The sequence below is a fragment of the Apteryx rowi genome, unplaced genomic scaffold, assembly GCF_003343035.1.
Source record: "Apteryx rowi isolate R43461 unplaced genomic scaffold, aptRow1 scaffold_691, whole genome shotgun sequence".
In the NCBI taxonomy this organism is placed as follows: domain Eukaryota; kingdom Metazoa; phylum Chordata; class Aves; order Apterygiformes; family Apterygidae; genus Apteryx; species Apteryx rowi.
This window is the reverse complement of record NW_020450973.1, coordinates 174,153-191,886: the sequence shown is the minus strand read 5'-3', so window position 1 is coordinate 191,886 and position 17,734 is coordinate 174,153. Positions and strand designations below refer to the sequence as shown.

Genomic DNA, 17,734 nt, shown 5'->3' with positions numbered 1-17,734 from the left:
CTGAAAAATTCCCTAATTAGTGCTCCTCCCACCTTTCACCAAGCCAAAAACAAAGAAGAAAAAAGAAAAAAGAAAACACCAAATAACATGCTGCAAGGAACATAATAATTTCCTCTCTGTGTTTATTTCCTGTAGCCAGAAGCAACATCAAAGTCTCTCATGAACAAAACTTCACCTGCAAATACTCAGTTCAGGACCATTGCCATACTTTTGCAATAGCAGCACATCAATAGTTAAGCCCAAAGGACAAAGGTGCTTAGGTCCATTTAGATGACAGCAAGTCCAGGAGGAGAAAAGACAACAGACTCCCTAGAACAAAAACAACTCTACATACCAATAACATTAAGCATAATGACATTCAGAAGAGCTCTGAATAGCATTGCCTTTTTGATCCAAGTGGGAAAGGAGAGAAGAGAAAGGATAGGACAGATTTAAAACAGTCACACAGGATTAAAAAGATTTCACTGTCATTAAGCAAAGGTGTCATCTGAAGAAGACAGACTTTATAGATGCAACAAGTGATTGACCTGTATCGAATGAGAACAATGAGAAGCTTGCACGAAAGTGATGGACCAGGAACAAACAAATGCAAATTCCGTAAAAGTCGTCTATTTTAATCCTTCAAACATATGAAATAAGATTATAGTTAGCCAGCTGATATCATTTCTTGGTTCTTTAAAAAATGTTGACCAAGACATCCACCACAAAAAGTGCTAGAAAAATTAACCATGTAATAGGGGCTCTACATTATTAGAAACTTGTCAGGAGACCACAAGAGCAACAGTATCTAATATGTCAAAAGGATATGTAAAAATCTAAAGACATTTGAATATATTTAGTAATGCTACAGAAAAAGGTGGTGAACTGTGGAGTAACAGAAGCCTTTGAATGAATCCTCGCTTTCTTAGGGATGTTCTAGTTTTAATGCAGTGTATTAAAATAGTATTTCACCTAGCATGAAGGCATTAACTATGTTTTATGTAAGATTTGGAGTAGATGAGTTTTAGCTCCACAGACCAAGTTAAGACAAGTAAAAGTTGACAGTAACATTGAAGTAAACTGACTCTGAGGAACCTAAGACACCAACTAACGGCTTTGAACAGCAGTTGACTCATTGGCAATACAAGGTACTGGACACTTGAAGAAATAATTCATAAAAATTACGGGGTTCTAAGTAAAACATACATTTTTAGGAAATAAAACCAGAAGATACAATTTGACAAAAAGCTGCCTGGGATACAAAAAAGTGAAAGTACTACTCTATATAAAAAATGAATGGAAAGTAGTACTAAATGTCATCATAAAGTATGACAGCATGCCCTCATCTTGGATATTATATCAATTTCTGAATTATTAAAACTAATTTAGAAATGAAGAGGATAAAAAGAAACATTAATGACAAAGTAATGAACAATGCACAAAAGCTGATTGGGTGCTCATTTATCCTAATGTAAAAACAAATACATACATGAAACTAAAAGGGAACACATTTAAAACCAATAGAAGGAAACACTCATTAAACAACATTTTAAGGACCATGGAACATCAGGATAAAATACAGTACCAAAATCAAAAACTTAACAGAATTTAAAAAGAATTAATGCATTCATGTGGCAGGGTTTGTAAAATAACACTTTTTTTTTCTCTTATTGCTACAGCACAGCAGGATTAACCAGACACACTTTCAGACACATAAGCACTTCAAGTTCTTTATTGAAGGTAAGAATACACACAGTACATTAGGTAGAGAATAAACATTTGTGAGGATAAATTTTAATATTCCTGGACTAAAAGAAAACTGACAGTGGCACCCTCACAATCTACACCAGAACATGTCATAGCACTGTAAAATCGCACCACCGTGACTATTAGCAGCCGGTGGGTAACTAGTACACAAAACTGTGATGAGCAAAATTGTGGCAGTCTGAGAGGCCATCCTCCAGACTTTACCCAGAGGCCAATTATATCAACAACACGTACGGCATTTGGTAATCCATGCTGGACACACTTTCCTTCCGGGTGGTCCCTATCAGTATATAAACTGCAGGGGCTACCATTCCTTAATGCTACAAGCTATGGAGAATCACAGGAGACTCAGAGATAGCAATACCAATAGCAGCAGCTGCATATAACAGCAGAGTTTTCAAGAACACCCGTCACTATCTGTGATACCAGACTGGCACCTTCTTCTTCCCTCTGACATCAAGGTGTGCACTAACCATGCATGATGTGGTCACATCACAAGTACACCTCATGCTCTATTAATTGAACTTTGAACTTCTGCAGAATTGCCAGGTGTGTATTTGGTGGCTGAGTACAAGATTGAGAACCCTGTATGACTCGCTGAATGCCCAACGTGGTGAGGCCCAACATGATCTGCTGCACACCACCTTGTGGAGATTCTCATAAGCCATCCCTCTGGAGCAGGACAGGGCATTCCCATATCTGAATGCCCAGCCTAGGTCTACTGTTCTCAGCTGGCCATGGGTCACAGCACACCAGACAAGACCATGACACTACTTACATCCATATAGCTCAGGTGGGATCTCTCAGGCTACAGGACCTGAACCATCTAATATTCATCAGGCATTTCGACCTATCGTAGTTGAAAACCGGGTCTTCCTTTTTCCCCTGCCAGGCAGATCACCAGGTAGGACCCTGACCCAACAACCAGCCCATACTTCTGTAAGGTGTCTGGTGCAATGTTACTCAATCTCCCTTACCTCTCCCATCCTATGAGGCGGGGTGCCTGAATAGTACCTCTGCTTTGCTGATGTTTTCCAAATAGTTGCTTCCATTTCATCACTACACATAAGGGACTTCAGTGTGGACTCCTACTGCAGCTGACTTCCAAAAGGCAAAGTAAACCCCAGTTCTTCTCAACTTAATATGCTCATCCATTAACTCAAAGTCCCGTCCCATACTTTCTCAAATAGTTACATTCCTACCAACTCTCTTAACTTTACTGTATATAAATTTACCCCTAATAAATTAATTTCCCATGTGTATTATTATATAATTACTTTATATTTGGCAAAACTTTACTAGTTCTTCTCTGAGTACAAACAGACCCAACAGAAATAGCTGCTGTCATCAATAGCTGTTATCTAATTACATGTCCTGAGGCAGATATGCTCAGATATAGCCAAGCAATGGACAAAAACAAGGAGCTTACATTGCATGAATAGTAATCATCTTATAAGTAAAACATTGCTCAGTAAACTTCTGTTTCATTTATGATACAACTTCACACGAACCAACATTAGTTTCTCTGTTCCACAAGTCTTTTCATGTACCACTTACCTAAGCATAGAATTGACTAATAAATAAAATCTGTTTTAAAACGTGACAATCCTATACATGGCAGAGCTTAATGTTTACATTGAGTAGAAGAAAACATCAAATTCCTAATATACTAAAACACATCTGGCAAGGTATATGCAAGTATCTGTATCGCAGGTAGCACAAATAAAGAGATCAAATTTTAAGAATCACATTTTGAGAACTGGCTTGTACTTGAGGACTAATACATTCCATTCAAAATACAACATCTTGTAGCTAATGCAAGGAAATGTCACTTGATGCTAAATAAATTTATAAATTTAAATTAAGAAATAAAGGTGCAGTGCAAAAGCATGACACTATATCTGCTTTTTAGAAACTGCACCACTTATTTATGTGACATTAGCAGATATCTTATTAATGCTAACTGATTGGATTTTGCAACAAAATGAGGTTTTTCAGTAAGACATTACAGTTAATTGTTACATCCACTTTAATTTTTTTAAAAGTAACCATCTATTCCATCATGTAAACTAGCTGGAGAACGAACTGATCCTTCCAATACCTATCAATACAGAGATAGTAAACATTAAGTTACACAAAGGAATTAAATAGGTAAAAAAGATAAATAACAAATATCAAATACCTGAAGGTATGGGAAATCACCTAAAAGATTACATTCAGAAATTACACATGCAAGCTATGTCTATAATGTGGATTGTTGGATTACTTCAGAAAACAGTTTTGCAAATTTAATTTAGCACTTAAAAAAAACCCGCATAGCAAGCATTTACTTTCTGCTGAACTATAAATTACAAAAACAAAGGAAAGAGAGAGAAAACCCAATTAACAGTTTATAGATCTCATTTCAGTCCCAAATTTGTATAAATGCATACCACCTCTTATAGTTAATCTACAAGGGTGGGAGAGGGGAAGTTACCTGAGGGCAAGGTATTCAGACAAAAGGCCCCTATTCCTGGTGAAAGCAAGTGGTCAGTTGCCACGGTTTCTGAGAAGCTTCTGGTACGCATTTTGGTAGTAAGGATATTCACAGCAAACCAATCTCCACCACAGCCAGCAGGGATCGCTGCAGGGAATGGGACACAGGGGACACACAAGGGATCAAGTTCAAAGGGAAAAAGGAGTGATACAACAATGTAAGAGGATTTTAGCTACAGACAACTGCAGTTACAACAGCTTGTTAGACTTTATAACATTATATAAACAAAAGGGAAATAGATCCATGTAAAATGGTAGAGTGCCATGAGAATATCTATTGCTGTCTGATGCTATAATACTGCAACTGTGTTTACATGAACAGCTTATACAGAAAGTTTCAATCACGCAGAAAAAGCCTATAGTATCTAGCTAACTAAGTGGTTTCAGAGATACTCAGTAAGTATATTTTGAATGTGAGAAGAAGATATCCCAGAAAGGCAGCATAAGAGGCTCTTAGCATAATTTTAAACAGGATATAACTTTTGTCTTGCCTAGCCTGAAATTTCTCAACCTACATTATTTGTTCCCATTCAGTGTCTCAACCACACCTGTTCAGAAGTCATGCTAAAGATACAGGACTCTACAAAGGTAAGGGAACACGATTTCTTGGATTTGTTGTTATATTTTTAGCAGTGCTAGAAGACCTGCACATTTTTAATGGCCTGATTTTGCATGATATAAGTTTAGGACGTTAAACTTCTCAAAAATTAAAGAAATAGAATATTTAAATTAGCAAACCCTGTGATAATTTTAAAATAAATAAAAAATGAATAGAAAAAAAAACACACTATGTTAACTGTCCTTACTTTGAAAAGAGGACTCAGCCTAAATATAATTAATTCCACTCTTCTAGCCTGTTGGGTACAATAAAATCCTAGCATTTGGATAGTGCCCTTTGTAGGTATTTTGTTGGGATACATTTAAGAAATTTATCACAGATCTGAATTACAGATGCCTAGTCACAGATGATTATTTTTCTAAGTTCTTCAGATCCCCAGCCATGGAACAGCTACAACATGAAAATTGTTCCAGAAGTAAGCAACCAGGTAACTTCCAGATTCCTGGGTAGCTGGCTCCCAAGGCTGCTTTCTCAGGAGTCAAATAACAGAAGAAGCCAACTAGTCTGAGAAGATAAAAGCTCTCATATTCTCAAGCTGCATGACAGGACCGCCACAAAGTTTGTGCTGGGGACCTGCTTCACACAAGACTCATTTCCACACCAGGAAGCCTGGAAGCACTGAAAGCCTCAGCCCGAGTTGGAGCTCTTACACTTCTTATGTTCCTCTTCTGTTTCTTCTTAGAAAAAGATGACATTTGATCTCCAAATGAAGAGATCTGAACTCTAGCTAGCACCAGATCCACAGGATTACCAGGTGCATAAAGGAACTGCTGTTGGAGCTACAGATCAAAAAACCTGAGTTCCCCAGCAACCACCAGGCATCCATAATGTGATTACTTGATAGCAATTTTTCCCTCATGATTTGACAAAAATCTGTGAAACAAATCATCTTCTGTAAGCCTTTATAATTCTGTTAATATTTCATCAGAAATTATCTGATTTCCTTTGCTCAGTCTGCTTGTACAAGAAAGCAAAAATTAAAATATACTTTAAAAAATCCCTCTTATTCTGAGTTATTTAATACATACTTTTAAACTCCTCAGTGTAAAATACAACCCACAATTATATTTTCTGAAATTTGATATTTTGATTTTTATTCATTCCATAATCATTTGAACATAAGACAGTTTTATTCCTCACAGGTTTTACTTAGACACACTTTCTTCTTGAGAATTCTTTGCACTAAGCTACCTGTATAGGAAGTAATCTTCAATATCATTTTCATTCTGGAACTTATTTCCCAATAAAACTATCAAGAGAGATGCTTCAAAGCACATGACCACATACTATACAACTAAAATCCTACTGATTAATTTATCATATGCATACACAAAACTTGTCTGACTTCATTACAAAACTGCAAGAGAACTTAAGTGTACATATAAGATTTCTGCAGAATCAGCATTCAGATTTGTAATACATTAAAAAAAAAAGGCAAAAATAATGTAAACCAACCTAAAAACTAAAAGTTAAATTCTGTGAGTTTATTAACCCAAATGCCACTGAAATCTTAAGAGTACTTTCTGAAGAGCCACTTACAAGATTTTACAGATATATTAAAAGATTATTAATAGTGATGAACGTAATGATCAAGAATTCTACCAGCAAATATATTATTGCTGTTTTATTGCTGTTTTATTTCTAAAATACCTTTATAAAACATCAAGTAAAGCATTGCAATAATTTCAGTTTGGCTTTTTGGCAGATGTTCTACTACAAAAGTCTAAAATGCAATCAAAATATGTGAAACTACTGATAGAAATACAAAGAAGTGAAAGCTTTCCATTTTGGTTGAAAACCATTTATTGATTTCTTAATGCTCATCAGAATACTACCAGCACATTCACATTGATGAAATTGTTAGCATGACATCTCCATTTAAATGCAAGAAGAACTGAATTTTAAACAGGAAGGAAGTTAAGAAATACAGGACTACAATCAAACTTTACGCTGTTCTTTCTCCTCCTTTTCCTCTGCAGTCTCAAGTAGTTCTGCTTTACTAACTGACCTATTCTTTTTCACTCATTCTTTCACTAGGTGCAGCATTTGTTTACAATAAACTCAGTTATGCTAACACACTTCCATGCGCATTTATTATTTCACCTACATTGTGTTTTGAAATTTTTCACATACTACACAAGCCCATAAAGTCAGTCACACAGAATACATCCTGTAAAAAGTTTGGTACAAGCATAGAACCTGTTTACGCTTACTTGAGGAAAACTGCCCACATTTGTCATCTTTGGCTGTATTTCCAGAACTATTAGAATTGGATAACTTTCACAAAACTAAAATGACATAGAAGTAGAATACGCAAAAATGAGAAAATAAGCAAAAACCCCACTTCTTTTGGAACAAGTAGAAGCTGGAAGTTTCAAAGGTCATCCAGACTTTGGTTAGTTACAAGAAGAAACTAGTCCATTCTGACCATATAAATAACTTCTTTTGCACTGGTAGATTCTAAAAGGAGTCACGTTAAATTGCTTGAGATGGGAACATCCCTTACCAACAGACATACCTACCTAGTGGTATAAAAAGTGTGATATGCAGGTCAAATATTTAGGTAGGATGCGTAGCAGTGAAGCTGTACCAGAAGGTGTATGACACCACTGTCTACAGCAAAATCTGCTGATTCCTGATATTCAGTGCTGCTATAATACAATTCGTATGTTATTCTTTGTAAAACTAATTTTCATATGCATTTTAGAATGATTTTGCAATTATGAAGTAAAATATTTTGTCACACAAACTACACTGCAATTTTCTTTTAATAAAAACTTAGTATTTTTACATCTATTGCTTCAGGGAAGCAAAAGCAAAGAAGGTTTGAGTTGAAGTGTCTAAAAGCTGTTTGTGCAGAACATCAGCTTTTCACTCAAACTGAAAATAATCCAGATTTCTGCCATACTAAACATCTTTAAACTTCTTACTTTTTTTGTGTGTGTGAAGATAGCAAATAAAATAAAATGCAAACAAAAAAATATTTTTTTTAAGTTGAAGGTATGCATTATCACTGACAAACTGAAGAGTGTCATATTCAGTAGGGCCACTTAGACAACTCCACATAGATGCAAATTTGGACATGCACAATACAGTCTTACATAATGCAATATACAGTACTACTGTAAAAAACATTGTTTATACACTTGTCTACAAAGCCTAACCAAAGAAAAAGAAGTAACACTAAGAAGGGTATTGTGCTTATCCTGGTAGAGCAGTCAACAGAAAATTTTGGAAGAAAAGCTGCTGTTTAACAAGAAATTTCTCACTCACAAAACCATGCAACTGCACACATGAAGATTCAACATGTGTTTCAGATCACTAAGGAAGATTCTGAAACAACACAAGTAAATGATCCTGGCACTACACAGAAGACTCCTAGGCACTGTATCTTATTCCTATCTTTGTAATTGATAATGACATTATTTGGGTATATTGGTTTCATTTTAGGGCAGCTATACTATGAAACAAAGACACTCCAAGATCCACATTAGCAAAAAAAGGACCTAACACCAAGTAAGGAGCTGACAAACACCTATGCATCATTCAAGGCACCTAGCCTCCGAAAGACACACTCATCTCTTCAACTGAGCAGACACCATAGAGTTTCATATGCTACCCCAAGCACCACGATCTTGAGAATAACAGGAAAAAAAAAAAGTATTTTGTTCCCCCCTTTCCTTCTCCCCATGTTTTTCTATAGCCTTGGACAAGAACAACATATGTGGAAGATAAGGAATGTACCTTATATTTTTAAAGGTTTTAAAAGACTACAAGAAAAAAAAACTAAAAACTCATCACCAGCCCTTGACACAAGACTTAGATTTTTACAAACAGAACAAATGAGCTCTATGTATCTTCACTGTTTTTAAGCTGTAATACGTCAGTAAGAAAAGCCTTTTACAAAAGTTAAAAAAAGCACAGCAATTTAGGTACCAAAATGTTCCAAAATGCAGTTAGGGTCCTCCCTCTTCTTCATGTTTTCATACCTTAAAGACTTGCACCTTAGTAAAAGTTTTCCCTAGCTAACAAATGCAGAATAAGTCTCCTTCACAACACTAGTGTACATATCACTCTGTGTAAAAGCACTGCAAACTGTTAAATGAAAGCTGCACTACTTAATCATACAAATTAAGAGCATAATTTTCTGTATATGGCATCTAGATAGCTAGAAGAATGCTGAAAATTGCTAACATGCACAGGTAACAGATATTGCAGCATTCTTCACGGAAAACATTGCTGAATCAGTGATCAAAAAAAGGAAAGTACTTCTCTGTAACTGAAGGTACCAGATCATATTTTCTATTTGTTCTTTGAGGTACAAACTATATTTGGCTTTGTTTAAACATAAAGAGGAATATAATCACCAGAAAAGGAGTAAAAAGAGAGGAAACATAAAAAGAAAGTAAATCAAGAGGAGTGAATAATTCTTTCCACCCTTCCTTTATTATATGTGGACTTTCTCCAGTACATTTCAATCCTGCCACTAATAGCAGCTTTCTTGGAGATGGCAAACAGGCATCAGCCTAGAAGAACTATGAGAACTGCAGAACAGGAACCAATACAGCAATACAGTCTGAAGTGAAAGTGCCCCTGAACATTCTCAGTATTGCAGTAACTTCCTTATGTATTTGGCTGCAGATTGAAATAAAATAGCGTGTGAAACACTACTTTAACCACGGTTCTTACAAAATGTGTATTAAAAGAAATCAAGAAATAAAGAACAGCACTATCACTTGGGCTGATAAACAAATCCTTGACACCTAAAAATTGCCAGATTTTTCAGGTACTTGTGCCACCTGAGTTCTGATCTCCTGTATAACCAACTTCTGCAACCAATGAAACACCAGCTCTGCAGGGAGAAAAGATAGTATCTGGTCACGTGATTAAGAACACCCACAATCAGGAGTCAGTCCACTTTTTGGGTAGCAAATATACTGTCGTAATGTAAATGTAGGATGGCTCACAAGCCTAAATTTCAAACTGCAAATCACAAATTGTAAGTGATATCCCATAAGTTTTTTTTTTTAATCCCTAAACTTGTAACAATTAATCTAGCATTGTTGAATAGCATTATCACAAAACACAAGAAGGCAAACAGTTATCAACATTTAAAAGTGGTTAATTCTAATATATACAGCTGTTGATTTAAAAAAATAGATAAAAACAGGTGATGCTACTCCTGCCCAGTTACTAGACACATTATAAACCTTAACCCGTAGCACAGAAACTAAAGTTCATTTCTCTTTTCATAAAGCTTTCTAAATAGCACTGTCAGTTGACAGGAAGTGACCAGTATCAGTCAGACCTTCAGTTAAGTCCATGATTTCACACACATTTCTTATTAGAAAAGTGACTCAAGATAGACGACATCTTAGTATTCCATTTCTGTTCTCAGAGTGCTCAGTTATACTCAGATGAAAGCAAGATGTCTGTACCAGCATTCCCAGCTACAAAATCTCACAAAAAAGGTGGAAAAGAAAAATTATATTACAATTGCTTCATACATTGTAACCACCAATCTTTTAGGGACAGACAGCAAAGGGTTTGAAATGAGAATCTTGTTATCTCTGTACACTGTCAATAGACTTGTCAAATGACAATCTGTCATTTATTTTGTTTGGTTTTCTCTGAACCATTTATTAGTACTGATGAAAACAAATGCCTTTCAGAAATACCATACAGAATCAGAATAAAACATTTCGAAAAAAATAAGCATAGTAATAAAGGACCAACATTTCAGATTACATTTTTTAATTATACAAGTAAATCCCAAAGAACAACAATCTGGGGTACTATGGCAGATCATATATGCAAGTACTTCAGTCTTTCTTTACAAGATGCAAGAGATTAAACTGTTGCTTTTTTTAAAAAAAAAAAATGCATTAACCAGGTGTCACCATTGTGTACTTTCCACAGCTCTTAATTTTTCAAACACAGGTTTGTATCAGGTGGTTCACATCCAGGACATTTTACAGTAGTGCTTATTTTTACCATAAGGCACATTAGATACCAAAGTTACTCAGAAAATGCAGAAGTTCCTTTAACCCTTCGCGTGCCCCTCACCTGGCACCACGCGAGAGCTCAGGCTGCCGCATCTCGTAAACGAACTGTCAAGGGTTTTTCCTCCTAAGTTTTAATTAGGAAGGGGTTTTTTGCTTCTTTGTTTTTTGTTTTTTTTTCCAGTCTTTCCTTCTTTCTCGTGGTCTCCCTTTGCCCAGGCGGCCGCTGGCGCCGCGAGGCGCCCTGTCAACGGCCGGGGCCGTTGCGCCGCCGCCGCGCGTCGGGGACGCCGCCGCGCCCGCCCGTCACACGCCGCCGCCGCCTCCCCCAGCGGCGCCGCCGCCGCGGGGAGCGGGAGGACGGCGCAATTCGCCGGGCGGGGGCGGCACGGAGGGGGGGGGCACCGTCTGCCCGGCGGCAGCGCAACCGAAACCCCAGCAGTGACACGCTCAGGGACTCCCTTTTGCGCCAGGCAGACCGAGACCCCTTCTCACCTCGGGGCGGCCGCCGCCGGGGGTGTGTATGTGGCGGGGGGGGAGCTCCCCGCAGCGTCGAGCGAGGGGGCTCATGGCCATTTTTAAGCCTGTCACCCCAGCACAGCCCCGCAAAAACAGCCGCCCGCCCCCTCTGCCTCAAAACAGTCACCCCGAGAAGGCGGCCCCGGATCCACCCTCCGCGGACTGAAGCCCGGTCCCGCCACCCCGCGCCAGGCCCCGGGGACGGGGGGCCTCTCCTCGCCGTAGGAGCGGCGCGCAGAGCTGCAGCCTCCCCCTCGCCTCCGCTCCCCCCGCGCAGGGGCGCCCTGGCGCCGTGCTGACCTGGAGAGATGCTTCAGGATCTGCTTCTTGATGATCCCCGCCATGGTGCGTGCCTGCCTGCCTGCCTGCCTGCCGGCCGGCCGGCCCGCACCCCTCACGACAACCAGCCTCCGCGGAACCGCCTCATCCCTCCTCCGCCGCCGCGGGCCCGGGCCGGGGAGACGGCCGGGAGCGGAGCCGCTACCTCCGCCCGCCCTCACTCGGCGCCCGGCGCCATCTTGGCTGCACCATCACCAAGTGACAGAGGCCGGGGGCGGGGGCCGGGGCGGGGCGGCGGCGCCGGGGCGGGACGGAGCCACCGTCCAGCGCGGGGAGCGGCGCCGGCCGCACGGGGGAGGGCGAGGGCCGCCCCCCCCTAAAAGGGGCCACCTGGAAAGGCGCCGCCGGCGCCGCCCGCCTTCCCGCCGGCGCCCTCGCCTCAGCGCGTGTCGTCTTTACTCCTGTTTCGCCTCCATGGCCTTCGCGCGGCGCGAAAGGGTCCCCGGGGGCCTTCGCCTGCAGCCTCGTCCCTTCTCACCTGCGGAGCGCGGGCCCGGCCTCCGTTTGGCCCTCACGGCCCTGTGCCCATGCCGGGCCCCTCTCCCAGCACGTCCCAAGCGACCTGGTGCGGCTCGCCATCATTGACCCCAGAGCTTTCTCAGCATCGGTTGTTATTTTGCTTGAAAATCCATCATGCGAAACAAAAAATGGGCTTCTAGCATTCCCACATAGCAGGAATTCCTCCTGATGAAACGCTTAGGTACCTGTATGTGTTAATGCTTAGCATACTTGCATGCCGTGCTCTTCCCAGGTGTCAGAGCTGCAAGTCACACACAGAGTTCATTCACAGATACTCAATATTTAATGCAATTTCAATCAATATTGAACATTAAGTTTTCCAGATAAACTCCTTCATACTTTCTCTTTAATATTACATTCATCTTAATTAACCAAGTGAGATAGTTATACTTTTTATACCTTTTATAAGCAATATTAATTTCCAGCTTAAAAAAAAAAAAAAAGCAGTCCTAAGATTTATTTCCATCTGGTATACCCCAAATCCTTCCAAATGATGCACCAAACAACTCCAACAGCAACAAAATGGATCCTGCCATCTATTTTTCCAGAGGAAGATGGAACAGTTGTTCAGGCAGCAAACCCTGCCTAAACAGTTGCGTGCCTTTTCTTGGGCCTGTTCATGGCTCAGCACAAAGCCAGGATGGTTCCTGCTTCAGCAACACAACACAAAAGAAAAAAAGCCCAGATAAAAAGAAGAGAAGCTGGCTGACAGAAACTTCCATAATATGGTTATAAATTTTTGTATATGTATGTGTGTGTGTGTGTGTATATATATATATATATATATAAAATATTTCGCCTGAATTTCCTAGCAATCATGCAAACTTTTAAAACTAGTTTCTTCTCCAGGGGCTTACATTTCACTGGGTCTCTGTGGCAAGTATAAAGCCTACAGATTATTTTCATTTTAAGAGAATGGCTTCTCAAGCTGCCAAAATTTCCAAGTCATTTAAAAATAAAATGACTTGTAATGGTTTTGTTCCTCCAGTAATCTTCTTCTCTGGGGCTCCTTCATTCAGAAGAGGTATCTTGAAGTGTTTCAGTGATGCCTAACCAAATACCCTAGATAGTTATATTGTAAAAAGAAAATACTAAAAACAATGGCAAAACTAGCAAGTTTTTCAGATGTGATTTATATCCATGTATTCTTCCATGTAACAAGGAAGCCTTCTGGCATCTCTATAGTATAGTCCAGAGCTGCAGAGGCGAGACATCAGATACTATTTTCTTTGCTTCTCATATACATAACAAATTAATAATTTACATGCAATGAATCAAAACCCCAAGGACCTTTATAAGGAAGTTGGAGATGTGAAACAGTATCTATAGATGAAGAAATAGGTCAGGAGAGATGGACATTTTCAATTGATTTTTCCAGGCATTTAAGAATCAGTCAGTTGTGTAATACTGACCTCATTATACTCTTTAAAGAGATTTGTAAAGTGGGAATGAGCTGTATACGGAGCAAACCAAGTGTTTTGTTAGGATAGGTCTGGTAGAAAACAGAAAGCCCAGAGGCTTTTCACTGACAGGATCATCTGAACTGAAAACTAGGAACATGCCTGTCAGGCAGGGTTAATCTGAATCATGACCCCCCCTCCCATCTCCTGAAGCACACTGAATGGAGGAAAATGCACAAATCAACCCCCCACCCCAAAGGAATTAGAAAGCCTTGTGGTAAGGACCTCATCTTACCCCTTCCTTGGTGCAGAATATCTGGCACTTCTTTTCAGAGCTTGACACTAGTGAATATCAGGATATCCCCAGATGATGTTTATCAAGACTTTGGACTGATTCTCCAACTCACAGTCCCATGTTTGCAATCGGATGAGTGTCTGCCAACATGTTCATGCTAATTAGACCATTGATATGTGAAAATGATGCCTGACACAAAGTCCAAAAAACTGACTGCTGCTCTGAACAGAGGAAGGTAACTATTTATGAAGAATCTTGTGAGTGTCATCAGCTGTTACCTTAACATGATAGCCAGGAAGAGGAAAGAGTGGTTTAGCTTTCCTCACCGCTTTGCACTTAAAAACATTGCTGTGTAGGATTTTTTCATCTAGCAACCAAGGCTCTTTGCTCTTGCTTTATCAAAGTGACTTCCCATCCATTGAGGGAACACTGCATCACAGGAGAAGAAAGGAAGGGGAGGTTGTACTGGTAGACCATCACATATATTTTTGTCATTGTACCACCACTGCTCAGCAGAGATCACTTCAGAAAGAGCAGTCCTGATCAGCAGGAAGAGCACAGCCATGTTTGCATTGTCCAAAGACAAAGCCTAGCATGATAGGTTACATAAGCACAGACTGCCATTTGCCCAAAGATAGCCAGTCTCATAGTTGGGTCATGGAGGAGGATATCAGCGTCCTGAGGGCACTCACAGCCCTCCGTGTCCCTGCCCACCCCCTCGAGCCTCTCCCACCCTGCCCAGGCCCAGGCCCCCATTTCAGCCCAGCCTGGGGCCATCAATCCCTGCCCTGCAATGCTATAGCAGAGCTGGCTCCAGCCCTACCATGGCTCTGCCCCTGCCCAGCCACGGGCCACCCAACCCCTACCTGTGGGCCAACCACTTGTCCCATCCCCATCCTCACAGCCCTGCCCGGCCGTTGTGGGACCACATCTGACCCTGGTTCCTGTCAACAGGCCTGATCCTGGCCTTGACCTCAGACCTGGCCCATCATCATAAACTCGCCTGGGCTTTGGGCTGCCCCTGGCTGCCACCCTCAGGCCTGCTCCCTCACTGGGGGGTGGTGGGACAGCACAGTATCACCTTCAACTGCCAGCTCCCCATCCCTTAGGGAGCAACCAGCCCTCACTGCGCCCTGACAAAAGACTCTACTCATGAGTGTGTCCAGGACACTAAAATGATCTCAGGGAAGAAGAGTTTTGCCTAGAAACTATCTCATATTTACCACAAATCATTTCCAGGACTTAACTGTGAGCTCTGTCTATTCAATAGAAGACCCAAGAACCCAAGGACAAACAGAGTTTTCCATGAGGCAGTAACCCCATCCACCAGCTTGCCCTTCCCCATCAGCTAGATAAAGGAAGGTGCATGGAGTTCAGTTTAGGGATGCCAAGTCCATGGTAACACTTCTGGTGTCAGGCTCAAAGAATGCAATAACTTCTTCCTCTCTGGACACTCTAAAGAGCCTGCAGATTCTGCAGCTGGTTTTGTTAAACCATTCTGAGGCTGCAGGTCTCAGAGAATAGAGCAAAAAAGCAGTTCTGTGTGTTGCAGAGGGTGTGCAGATGGAATCTGACTTTTCATGTGGTCATGTGGATTTCTCAACTGTATAAACTGGAATGGAATCAAGACAGAGGGAGACAGGAAAAAAAGAAAAAAAACAGACAAACAAAAAAACAACAATTAAATAGAACCCAAACCACTTCACAGAAGCCTGAGGGTCACAGAAGAATTAACAAAAATTTTCTTAGTTTTTCCCATTAACTGAAGTAGTAGAAAATGTAGGAAAAGAACAAATAAAATGTGATCTGAGAAGTTCTGATTTGGTTTTCATAAGTGCTTTGCTTCATATTTGCAAAATGACAAGTTCAGCATGGCCTGGTATAGATAATGCAAAAGATTAAAAAGGGGTCTTCAAATGCTGACATGCAAGGCTTAAGAAGTCTCATGGACCATTACTCAAAGATAAAAAGATAATCACAAAATATCAATGCTAAACCATCATAATAGGCAGTGTACAAGGCTTGCTACAATGGAGCCATTTGAAGGTCATATTTATGTCCTTGCTATGTTACTTTGTCTTTATTAGGTATCTATCAACAACAAAATATTATCACAAGTGTCACGTAATATATAGCTGAAGGTGCACATACAAACACACTGTGCATATACATGTGAGCTTCCCTAATTCATTATCCCTAATGATAAAAAATATATATACTTTAGTTCCCAGAGATTTAAAGTATTCATATATAATCAACCGCTGCATATAAATTTAAGTGGAACTGTTAAAAGCCTGACACTGGTGTTCTGTAGGTCCTAAAAAGGAGCAAAACTAACTCTGAATTCAATACAATTTGTTAAATTGTAACATATGATATGTCATGGAGCTGGAGCTGGTATCTAGAAGAGGGAAAGTACTTAATTAAATTATGTTCTCTTTGTTTTTCATGTTTAATTTCACAAGAGAAAAGCTAGTAGCAGCTGTAATGAATTTTTGTTTCTACATTCTTCTAAGAACTTTGTATTGTCAATAAAAGATTTAAATTATTTTAAGAGTAATATTGTTTGCTTATGTATAAAGAGTTTCACAGTAACATTGTGAATGCCTAAAGCATTTATTACAATTGCATGGTTTGTATCTTTTGGGTTTTCAGGGGGGTTAATTACAAAAACAAAATTTTACTATTATGTTGCCCATTTACATGTATAGAAAGAAAACGACCAACACTTTAGAGTGTTTTTTTAAAAGAATCCAGAAACTCCTGAACTGGAAAATAGGCTTCTGGTAATTCCTGTGACCTCTCTTCAAGAACTAGAGAACATATCTGCTTGAGCAAGGATTAAGGATACTGTCATTAAGATACTGACAAGCGCATAAGGAGGATTGATCTAAAACCAGATTGTCATGCATTCTGCTGAAAATCCTGGCTTATGGAAAGACATTTGATATTTGCTGGGATAAAGAGTAATCATATAGAATAACAGTTATTTTTAAGGGCTGGTATTTCCAAGAAAGCCAATTACATGGAAAGATACCAGACTGTAATGCCTTTCCTACTTTATTGGATAAGAACAAAGATGCTTGTGATGGTAAGTAAAACATATAAATAAAGCAAAAATCATCATAAAGGCATGTGATACTTGGCACAAATTTCACTAAAACAAAATCTAGTCAATGACATAAAATATTAATAGCACTCTTTTTTATACTACTTGGAATAAAAGTTTAATTATAGCAAGCCTAGAAGAACAACAGTAAAGTAAAACAATAATGGTGGAATTTAAAAAATAGTCTTCATCCTTTTTTGTAAAATTCTCATACAGAAAAAGCCTGTGTTGCTTGCTTAATCTTCACGTAAAGTGATTTTCATAAATCACATCTTCTCTCGGATGTTCTTGTTTTCAACATGACACCAACGGCTTCACTTAACAGCCTCAGGAAACCACGAGGTGACCTGCAGCCGACCCGCAGCGGAATAAACTTTATCAGCAGCAGGTATTTACAGTTCCGTACACAGGAGACGGGCTAACACGCCCGCGCGCTCGCCCGTTAACGGCTCCTTAACGGCTCTCCGCTGGCCAACATCCCGCCGGAGGGCGCTCCTTTCCCCTCGTGCCCCAGGCGTGGGGGAGGGGGAGGGGGAGAGGAGTGCGCGACCCCCGCCCGTTACCGCCCCACAAAGCCGGCGCTGCCTCCTCCCGCAGCCCAGCCGCGGCGCTGCCGGCGGGCGCATGCGCAGGGCGCGGCGCCGCCTGGTC

General features: G+C 40.2%; 1 protein-coding gene across 6 annotated transcripts in view; it reads right to left on the bottom strand.

The window, feature by feature from the left end:
* Positions 1 to 11,965, bottom strand: part of UHRF1BP1L (UHRF1 binding protein 1 like) — a 72,097-nt gene extending 60,132 nt beyond the window's left edge. For 5 of the 6 annotated variants that reach the window (XM_026086379.1, XM_026086380.1, XM_026086381.1 and 2 more), the window contains exon 1: positions 11,722 to 11,965. In XM_026086379.1, the coding sequence (XP_025942164.1) occupies positions 11,722 to 11,765 (44 nt within the window). In that variant the 5' untranslated portion in view covers positions 11,766 to 11,965. Of the gene's footprint in view, positions 1 to 4,222; positions 4,370 to 11,721 lie in introns of all 6 variants that reach the window. The other variant, XM_026086382.1, reaches the window with a different exon arrangement.
* Between the last annotated feature and the right edge of the window lie 5,769 nt (positions 11,966 to 17,734).